The following is a 10,220-nucleotide window of genomic DNA, read 5'->3' as shown; positions in this document are numbered from 1 at the left end:
ACAGCCGCAGAAGTGGAGACCAACCCGGAGCTCGCCTCGCACGCCACACGCTTTGGGAAGGGAAAGAGAGCGGGAGGGGAGAGCACGCGCGGAAACGGAAAGCGGGCAGGGACGGGCCACAGCAAGCGGAGCCGAGCAGGGAGGGGGGGAGCGGCGCTTGATGTCCAACAGATTTTCCCCACATTAAACCCCGAACGAAGCAGCGATAGACTTCAGACGTGCCCGCTTCCGTCTTCTTCAACTACCCGTTGTTGTCAAAGAACTTTTCCCGCCTTTGTGTATGTATTTTTTTTAATGAATTCTGAGGTGCTCCCCTACGAACAGATATAGAACGTTCCAAAAGAAAAAAAAAAAAAGATGCAAATGACAGCGTGTGACCGAAAAGCTCGAGTGCGCAGGCTCCGAGCGCGTCCGGCCGGCGCAGGCGCGCGCCGCGAGCGTGGGAGTCCCGGCGTGCGCAGGCGCAAACCTCCCGGCCAGCCCCGAGAGCCAGCGGAGGAGTGAGCGGGGCGCATGCGCGCAGCCATTCGGACCGCCCGGGTTTTGAAGTCCTAGGAGAGAGAGAGAGAGAGAGCGGAAAAAGGAGACAAAAGAGAGAGTGGCGCCCCTCCTCTCCTGCCCCACGCACGCCCCCCTGGGGGCGCCTGTGTCGTCCCCTCGCTATAACGCTCTGGGCCGCCGCGCTGCCCCTCCCCCCCCCGGAGACGGAGCCTCGAAGCCGGCGGGGGAGGGCGGGGGGGGCTGTGGTGTCTCGAGCCTCCCCGGGCCGGTGTGCAGCCCACAGCCCTTGCCCCTGCCTGGAAAGAGCACTTTCTCTGCCCCATTCCGTGTCCACTTTCTTACTAGTCTTTTCTCCTTCTTCTCTTTGCTATGGCATGCGAAAGTGGGCAAGTGCTGGAAGCTAGGCTGACGGAGGCAGATTGCATGCCCGCTGCCCTGGCCGATTCCGAGTGCATGCCCACCATGGTGAAGATGGCTTTCCGCAAGGCGTACACCATCAAGGACAAGCTCCAGGCCATTGAGCGGGTCAAGAGCGGCGAGAGGCAGGCCAGCGTGTGCCGGGATTTCGGGGTGCCCGGAGGCACGCTGCGGGGCTGGCTCAAAGATGAGCAGAAGCTGAGGTGGTTCCTGGACCAGTTGGGCGGCGACGTTGGCACACACCGAAAGAAGATGCGCCTTGCCAACGAGGAAGAGATCGACAGAGCTGTGTACACTTGGTTCATCAGCCTTCGCCAGCAAGGCATCCCGCTGTCCGGCCCTATCATACAAGCCCAGGCAGAAGCTTTTGCGAAGCAGATTTATGGAGAGGAATGCACTTTTAAGGCCAGTCATGGTTGGTTCTGGCGTTGGCAGAAAAGGCACGGCATATCAAGCCAGCGGATCTACGGGGAGGCTGAAGCAAGACCAACCGAGATCGAACCTTTTATTGTCTTCCCAGAGCAACCCAAAATTCCAATGAGCGATGGAGGGTATGGGGACGAACAGATTTATAACGCCAACATTACTGGACTATACTGGAAACTGCTGCCTGATCACATTCAAGAAATAAGACATGCAAAGCTGATAGATGGGTTCAAGAAAGTGAGAGACCGAGTCACTGTGTTGCTTGCTGCCAACCTCACAGGTAACCACAAACTTAAGCCTCTGGTGGTGGGAAAATTGCAGGACCCATCCAGTCTCCGGCATCATAACCAGGACAAATTCCCTGCTGCATATAGGTATAGCAGAAATGCTTGGATGACCTTTGAACTGTTACGAGAATGGTTCTTTGAGGAGTTTGTTCCAGGGGTTAAACGTTACTTGAGGAGATGCTGCCTCCAGCAAAAAGCTGTTCTCCTGGTCAACCAATGCCCAGCGCAGCCTATTGATGAGGAGCTACAAACACCAGATGGCAACATTCGTGTTTTGTTCCTGTCAAGAAACAAAATCCCCTCAATGGATCATAGTGTGATTTCTTCCTTTAAACAGCTTTACAAGCGGGAACTTCTGAAGTTGGTTGTGTCCTGTGACAGCTCCCCTGGTGACTTTGTTAAGTCCTTCATGCTGAAGGACATGATCTATCTTGCAGGTCAATCCTGGAACATGATCCAGGCAGGAAGCATTGAGAAGTGCTGGCTATTTGGGCTGAGGGCTGCTTTTGAGTCTAACACTGCTGCAGAGACAGATGGGGAAGAGTACAGCAAAGTGTTTTCAGATTTGACCAATCTGGCTGCATTGGCTTACAAACGCATGCCTCTTGAGGATGTAGCTGAATGGGTTCACTTGGACGATTCCATTCCCGTTGTGGAAGAGTTGGCACAGGAAACAACAGAATCCACGATGAGCACATCCAGTGCTGTGGAGACACTGGGCGACGATGAGGGCAGTGAGCATGGCACAGAAGATGATCCTGTGCCATCAGCAAGTGAAGCTGTTAAAGGACTGGAAACTGCCCTGCGTTGGCTAGAGACTCAGGATCCTCAGGAAGTAGGGCCACTGAAATTAGTCCAGCTTCGCTCCCTTATAGCCACAGCACAGCGACTGAAACTGGCAAGCCAAGTGCCAAGCCACTCTCCGTACTCCCTTCTCCCAGTAATAGCCTCTAAGGAGGATCCAGTACAGTAGCTCCACATATGTTTTCTGCCCTTCTCTGTAACGGTACATTTTCATGCATTGGATAGCCAGCAGTGGCTGTGGATCAATGGTGATGAGAACAAGGAAAGCTTTTTGTTATGGACTGAATCAGAGAATGCTCCTGACAACAGAAATGTTGCTAAATGCAGAAGTCTTTTATTATTTTAAGAGAAAACAATTGCAAGGCATGAAATTAATAGTAGCAAATAGGCTGCAGCCAAAAGAATGTTATTTCATTGATATTTGGGTAGCAGATTTGTGCTGTTAGTACCGATAACTGTTCTGTTTTGGGGAATCTAAACTTGACACATATGACAGCCAATTGCTGTGGTAAAAAAGAGAAATGACTTTAGAAGGATTTTGAAATCCTTATTTCCCCTAATGGTTTCTCCTCCAAGATCTGGTTTCAAAGAAAACCTTCTGACACACCTGGGGGCTTCTCACGTTACAGCCGCTCATTATCTGGGAAGTCCAAAGAGAATCAAGGGGAGGGAATTAAGTAGTGTGAGTCGATTTGAAATGGAAATATTTGCAATTAATTTTTGTATTTATGTTTTTAACATGTCATTATCCTCTCTAAAATTCTGAAGTTCTTTTCCCACAGGAAGCGTATTTGTGGATTTGTGGGCTGGTAGGTTGGGGGGGGATGAGGGGCAGATGGAGAGAGAAATGAAAGTGGGAAATATTAGCCACAGTCCCAGCCTTCTTCCATGCTGTGAGGAAGAATTCTTAAAAACGGCCTTCTGGGGGAGGGGGGTTCCCATTCCTATCTCAAAGCACTTGTTTTTGCCACCTTCCAGGCCTGGAATGCATTTGGATGACATTTGGGAAGCCAGTGTTGAAGAGGATTCTTGCAAAAGTACAAAGTTCAGTTGACCTTGCTGTAGTACTGCAGGAGGGGTGGAGTATTCACAAAGTGTTGCGTTTTCTAACGAGCCGCAGTCCCCCTTTGTTAAAGGCATCTGCTGTCCACCAGCTGCCACTGAGCACTATACAGTATGAACTATGGGGAAATTCTGTCCTTCGTTGTAACTTTTTTTTTTATAAGTAGTCACATCACACTCTTTTCACTTTTACGAATGCACAACAAGCAAAAGAGTGTGATTTTATGAAAAATAAGCTAATTTTTTTTTTTTTTTTCAATTCAAATTAAATTAAGTCTTGACTTATGAAGGTTCTCCTGACTTTGTTGTGACATTTGGGTCTTAGCACAAATGCCTCCATCAAACATTTCTATCAGAAGTAGCAGTGTGATAGGGTTTATATCTGTAGGGTAACAGCCGTTTTCTGTTTTTATTTTTAATTTGTGCGTAGGCACTTAAAATGTCAAAGACTTCAAATAGATTATTCCTTTATGATCTATTCTTTCCTTTCGAAGTCTTACAGTGGCCTTTTGAAAAACTTATTGGAAAACCTCTGGGGTTGATCTTTTAGCTAGCCAAGATGCTAGTTAGTTTATTGATTAGAAAAACCATGTCAGAGCTTGAGATGAATGTAGTAGAAGTTATTAGGAAGTAGAAATGAAGTAGGTTTCCCTTTAGCACACATTTCTCATGTCATCTCTTAACATCCTCACCTAAGCAGAAGAGGATGTGCTATATGTTTTTATCAAAAAAATAATTGTGTCAGATCTAACTATTCCTCACAGCAAACCTCCAAGCTCAAAGAGCTTCAGGCTTTTTTGGGGCAGTGTCTACAGTTTACGTGGGTTAAAAAGAAATGCTTCGTTTATTTTGGAACGCGTTTGCTTAATACCGTATCAAAGAATGGCTTATCACACAAGCTTTTGCTTCTGTGCGAAAAAAGGGTTTTAAGACTCATCAGCTTAACACCTAGATAAGGTTATGATTTCATGTTGAGTGGAGGGGAAGAAAAAACTTTCTTCCTAATGGTACTTGTATAGTATCTTACTTCAGGACTCTATATAGAACCTAGTATGATTGACATGAACCTTTTCATTCAAAAGTTGTTACTAATTTTCCAGGTTTGGGGTTGCTCTGGAGATTCCTGCTTGCTTTATAATATGTCAGGCATCTCCCTAGGCCAGTGTCTCTCAAACCTTTTTTAGCTCTGGCATACTAAACAGAGCAAATGTTTTTATTTGATTATAAAATTGCAAAACCAACAAAAAATTAAATTTGAGAGTTAATTTATTTAAAGTTCTTTAAGCTATGTATGAGCAATTGTAAAAATGGTAAAACTAAAGTAGAATAGAATTGCTAATCAATGCGATGGGTGAGTTGGTTTTGAGTGCAAATTAACTAAAAATGCGACCCGATAGTTGACAAGCAACAAGTATTTCATCATCCACCATCTCTTTTTTTTTTTTTCAATTTAATTTCTGTCAGAGCTGAAAATCCAAGTTCGCAAAGATAAGAAGATCTAAACAGTAACAAAGCCTTGATTGCTTTGCTGCTCAAGTTAGGATAACTACTGCATTAAAACAAAAAATTATTCGTGGTTAGTTTTCAAGGACCAATCACATCATAGAATGATGCTTCTCTGGGTGGTTGTATCCTTACACATGCAGATGCTCATAATATTGACAGACTCTTGCATGCACGACGTACATGTCATCTATTCTAGTGTATACACTTCTCCCTCCATATCCACGAGGGTTGGGGCAGAGCCAGCCCACGAATATTAAAAAACCATGAATAATATTCGGGCCAGTTCTGCCCCTAACCCCCGTTTCCCCCCTGGCTATTTTAAGCCCTGTAAGCCCCTCCCCTTAAGCCTTAACTGATGGTCTAGCGGGATTTCGGGGCAGGAGTGATCTTTCCACGTTCCTGCCCCGTGCAGATTGCTCATAGGAAATGGCTGCCTTGAGCGCCCATCGTAGTCTCGAGACTACGGGCACTCAAAGCAGCCATTTCCTATGAGCGATCTGCAGGGGCAGGAGCATGGGAAGATCGCTATTGCCCCCCAAAACCTGCTAAACCACCAGGTAAGGCTTAAGGGGGGCTTACAGGGATTAAAATAGCCCAAAAAATTAAAATGGATTTTTTTGTTTAAAAATCGCGAATAACCGAATCCGCGGATGCTGAAACCGCGGATTCAGAGGGGGAAGTGTACTTATGAAGGGCATTTTTAAAAATAATGTAAAATTCTGGAATCTCTTTGGGGCACACCACTGTGTTTGAGAGAGACTGTCCTAGGCTATTAGTGGCCACTACTTTAGCCAGCTCGGAAGCTCCGTGACCACGTTAACATTCCATCAGGTTTACAGCTTGGGTGTAAAATGTGGCTGAAGGCCATCCTGCAGAAACTGATCAGAGCTTCCAGGTTCCTCTCTCTAAAATGCTGCTTTGGGCTCATATTTCCTTAACTAGGCCCAGAAATCATGTTGTGCTATCCTGAGTCCTCTGAATATCAACTTTGAAGGCTTCATTATCTTTTTGTTCTGGTTTTTTACATCTTCTATCTTTCTGCTCTTGTACATTTCCATTCTTTTGAATAAAAGGGGTGCACTTTTTATAAGCAGCTGTCACCTGGCTTTTAAATCTGTTATCTGTGTTTTTCGGTTCATGTCATGCTTCTTCTGCAGGTCCGTGAGTCTGCTTGAAGTACCTGGTAAGGCTCAGCAGTTTCCAAATTTCTTTATTATGTTCAAAACAGGGGGTGGGGGGGGTCTAAGACTTTAAACACTGGTATCACCTTGGAAGCTAAAATAAAAAGGGTAGCTTAATGATTAACTTTTGTTTTACCTGCAAACTAAATTATGTCATTTACTGTCTTTATTTATTGCTACTATTTCTGCTTTGAGTGTTTAATTGATACATCAATTCAGCATGAGAAAGCAGTTTTTTCACAAGCTTTGGGGGACTTTTGTGTGTGTGTTTTCTTGGTACCTGTTGTGTGCATGCACATGGGTGAAGGTTTAGGGGAAAAAATAAGTAAATCCAAAATATATTAACTGGTCTATATTTTGTTTAATTATATTGGAATTAAGGGGGGAAGCAAGTACATTGGCCTGTTGCAGCCTTCAATATTTCCTTAAAAAGATAAGGTTGCTGGATTTGTCTAATTGGCAATAGAGAATGACACGGTGACAAAATTCATCACCGTTCCTGTCCCCGTGGATAACCGCAGGAAACCATCTTCATGTCATTCTTTAAGGAGAGAAGGAAGAATTAGAGCATGAATGGCCACAACCACTGACCCGCAAGCTTTGCTTTGAAGAATGCTGGTGTAGAAGGACTGAGGTTGAAACAGACACTACAGAATGACAGTCTCTGGTATCCAGAGCAGATATTGTGATGTCATAATGCCTCATTCCACCACTGCCTAAGAGCCAATCACATCAGTGATGTCACAATGGCTTCATTATCCTTGGCTCACATAAGAATCAGAGTATGAATGGCCACAAACACTGACCCGCAAGCTTTGCTTTGAAGAATGCAGGTGTAGAAGGACCGAGGTTGAGATAGACACTAGAAAATGACATGGGATTATTTCCCATGGTTATCCGCGGGGACGGGAACGGTGATGAATTTTGTCACTGTGTCATTCTCTAATTGGCAACCAGAGAGAAAGCCTATCTGACCCATCCAGTCTGTCCTGTTAGTCTCAGCCTTGTAGATGTTTCACATTGTGCGAAAATTACATTTTCAAATATATTGAAGTAGGAGTTTATTTCACTGTGTGAAAGAACAATTACAGAATATTTAAATGGTAATTAAAAATAAGAAATCAAAAAGTCTCACTTGATAAATCTTCACCTTCACCTCCATATGCTGTCTTTTGTTTTAAATTTCTGGTTCTAGTAAATCCTGAATTACTGTAATTGTTTATTTGGGAGTTTCTGACTATGTGGCTGGTATCTTAAAATGCAGCAGCTGAGCTTTTTACCTGTTACTCAATGAGCAGTTGGTGTAGTTTCTGTTTAGGGTTAAATCTCATGAGATGCATGGTCTAAATTAGATCAGGGATGCTATGAAATTTGTTACCCATGTGTCACCTACAGAGAGTTTCTAATTCTCGACTGAATTATGCCTGATGAGTCCAGACAGGACCAGTGTCTCTCAGCAGCTGGCCATGCGCTGACTTTTAGGAAAAAGCTAGACTTTCATAAAGCTTTTGGAGTTTTACATTTATTGTATGTTATGTTACTTTTGGGTTTTAATATTTTTCATTGTATTGCCCTCTGTGATGGGAGAAGTGGAGTATAAGGTATGATCAAATTAATTAAATAAAGTCACATATGATGCTCAGCATTGAGACCAATATGTCCGCTTTGGTCTCAGCGGTGCAAGGCAACAGATGGGTGGTCTCAAGTGGATGCAGCACACCATATGCGGCACAGTCTTGATTTGTTGTATAGCAAAGATGAATCATCCTTACAAACCCCCCACCCCCTCCAAGATTTTCATAATTAAACATGACAATCATTATCAAACAAAAATAGAAATGCAGGGTTTATCGCCCCCAGAGATCTGCCACTTTGTGACTTCCTGGGCCAGCCACATAGAACTGTCAGAATTTTGCCCCGTCTCAGACAGAGACATCTGCAGTTCTTTTAAAAACAAGTAATCTTCACTTCCTCAGCAATTTTCTTAACTTATGGCTACTTGTTTTGGAGGAATGGTCTGATTGAAGTTAATTTGATGGGATCAGACGGTTTCCATTTTTACAGTCTCCCCTAGGGATATTCAGACATATTGAGATTGTCTGCCCCTGATCTGTACTTTAGAATAACTATCCTGGAGTGCTTTTAACATCTTTAGACCTTTTTCTTTAAATTCATCTATTCTAACAGAAATAGCTTTGCTACTGTGATTGGACACAAGGAGCCTCTATTTCACCTAAAATCCAGGTAATTTGAACTTCTTGTAAAAAGGGCGTGAAGGTGTAGGCAAGCAAGATTTTGTGGTTTTGTAATTACTGATTAGGTCTCTAATTATTCTTTCAAGTTGAAAGTACTGTAGATCAGTGAACAGTTCTTATTTGAATTGTAGTTTTTAGAGAGCAGAACATACACAGTACAAGGGTTTGAAAACTGCTGGAAGGACAGCCCCACCTTTCTCCAGTTTCTGTTGGTTTTCTCATTAGCACATGAGTATGTGGCTCATCCCTAACCCCACCCCCTTCCCATATCAAGCCATAAAGCTTTGCCAAAGTCTAAATAGCTACCGATTCCAAGCATAATCCTTACCCGAACTCATGTCCCCCTAGGTCCTGTGTGGTTTATGAGCTCGATGTTTTGGCAGGCTGTGGTGAATGAAGTAACTAGCAGATGGGCTTCTCTGGAAGTTGCAAACGCGATATTTTTCTTGAACTTAACAGAGTTGAAACAAGGTCTTGAGGATTGTCCTTCCATTGTCACAGAATGCAGAATGAGCGAAGGAGGCAGTTGCAATCTATATTTATTTATGTTAGATAAGTGGAACACAAATACTAAGTAGTTTTCATTCAGGTACTCAAACATTTTTCCCCTATCTGTTCTGGTGGACTCACAATCTATCTAATGAACCTGGGGCAATGGAGGGATTAAGTGACTTATCCAGGGTCACAAGGAGCAGGGTGGGGGTGCTAAGGCTGTAGCTCTAACCACTGCATCACACTCTCTAATATAATAGCAGAAGTGAGACAAGTATAGAACAATGAAGCCATTGTGACATCACTGATGAGGTTGGCTCTTATTGGTGGAATGAGGCACTATGACATTAGGGAAAGGGGTTGGGACTTGGATACCGCCTTTATGTAGTTTTACACCCACACTCAAAGCAGTTTACATGCAGGTCCTTCAAGTATTTTCACATCTGTCCTGGTGGGCTCACAATCTATCTAATGTACCTGGGGCAATGGGGGGATTAAGTGACTTACCCAGGGTCACAAGGAACAGCACAGGCTTTGAACCCACAACTTTATATACCGGGTCATCAACCAGAGGAAGCTCGACTCGGTTGACAATAGTTAAAAAAAAAGAAAGCAACAAGAATTACAAGAGGGTGAATTTTCGAAGTGTTTAGCGAATAACAAAGTTTTTAAAGATTTACGGAAGAATAGGAAAGGGTTAGGGCTTCTCAAAGTTAAAGGGAGTTCGTTCCATAATTGAGAAAATTTGAAAGCCAAAGAAAGGCTAAAGTTCTTGACTCCTTTAATTCCTTTTCTAGATGGAAGAGAGAGTTTGAATTGTTGAGCACCTCTAGCATAGGAAAATCTAGAAATGTTCCATAGCAGAGGGACCAGAGGAGTGAAAATACCATGTAACGCATGCACATTTCAATGTAATCCTGAGATAAACCAGGAGCCAATGAAGGCTCAACAGCAAAGGAGTCACATGGTCAAATTGGTGTGGATGGAAAAGAGATCTAACCTTCCTCAGCATTTGTCAACTGAAAAAGCATTTCTTGACCAAAGAATTTATTTGATCCTTAAAGGTAAGAGAGGAATCGAAAAGGATTCCCAAAATCTTAGAGAAATCAATCTGCCCCAGACTTCATTACAGAAATGGTGGCCGCTGAATCGCCAGTCGTTTTTTCCACTCTTCCCCAAGCTTAGTCCTGTTGACATTGCACCAATGCCTCTTGGGAACTGCAGTTCTCAGTTTTTTTACAGGAAAAACCCTACACTCTAGTTTCCATTTTCTTAATGTAGACATAAAT

General features: G+C 43.7%; 1 protein-coding gene across 1 annotated transcript; it reads left to right on the top strand.

Moving 5' to 3' along the window:
* The first annotated feature begins 403 nt into the window (after nt 1-403).
* On the top strand, nt 404-4,756 carry TIGD5 (tigger transposable element derived 5). The gene has a single exon (XM_033933044.1). The coding sequence runs from the start codon at nt 871-873 to the stop codon at nt 2,602-2,604; it is 1,734 nt and encodes a 577-aa protein (XP_033788935.1). The 5' UTR covers nt 404-870; the 3' UTR covers nt 2,605-4,756.
* The last annotated feature ends 5,464 nt before the right edge of the window (nt 4,757-10,220 follow it).

This window comes from Geotrypetes seraphini, chromosome 2 (assembly GCF_902459505.1).
Source record: "Geotrypetes seraphini chromosome 2, aGeoSer1.1, whole genome shotgun sequence".
In the NCBI taxonomy this organism is placed as follows: Eukaryota; Metazoa; Chordata; class Amphibia; order Gymnophiona; family Dermophiidae; genus Geotrypetes; species Geotrypetes seraphini.
The sequence above is the reverse complement of the archived record's forward strand: the minus strand, read 5'-3'. Positions and strand labels throughout refer to the sequence as shown.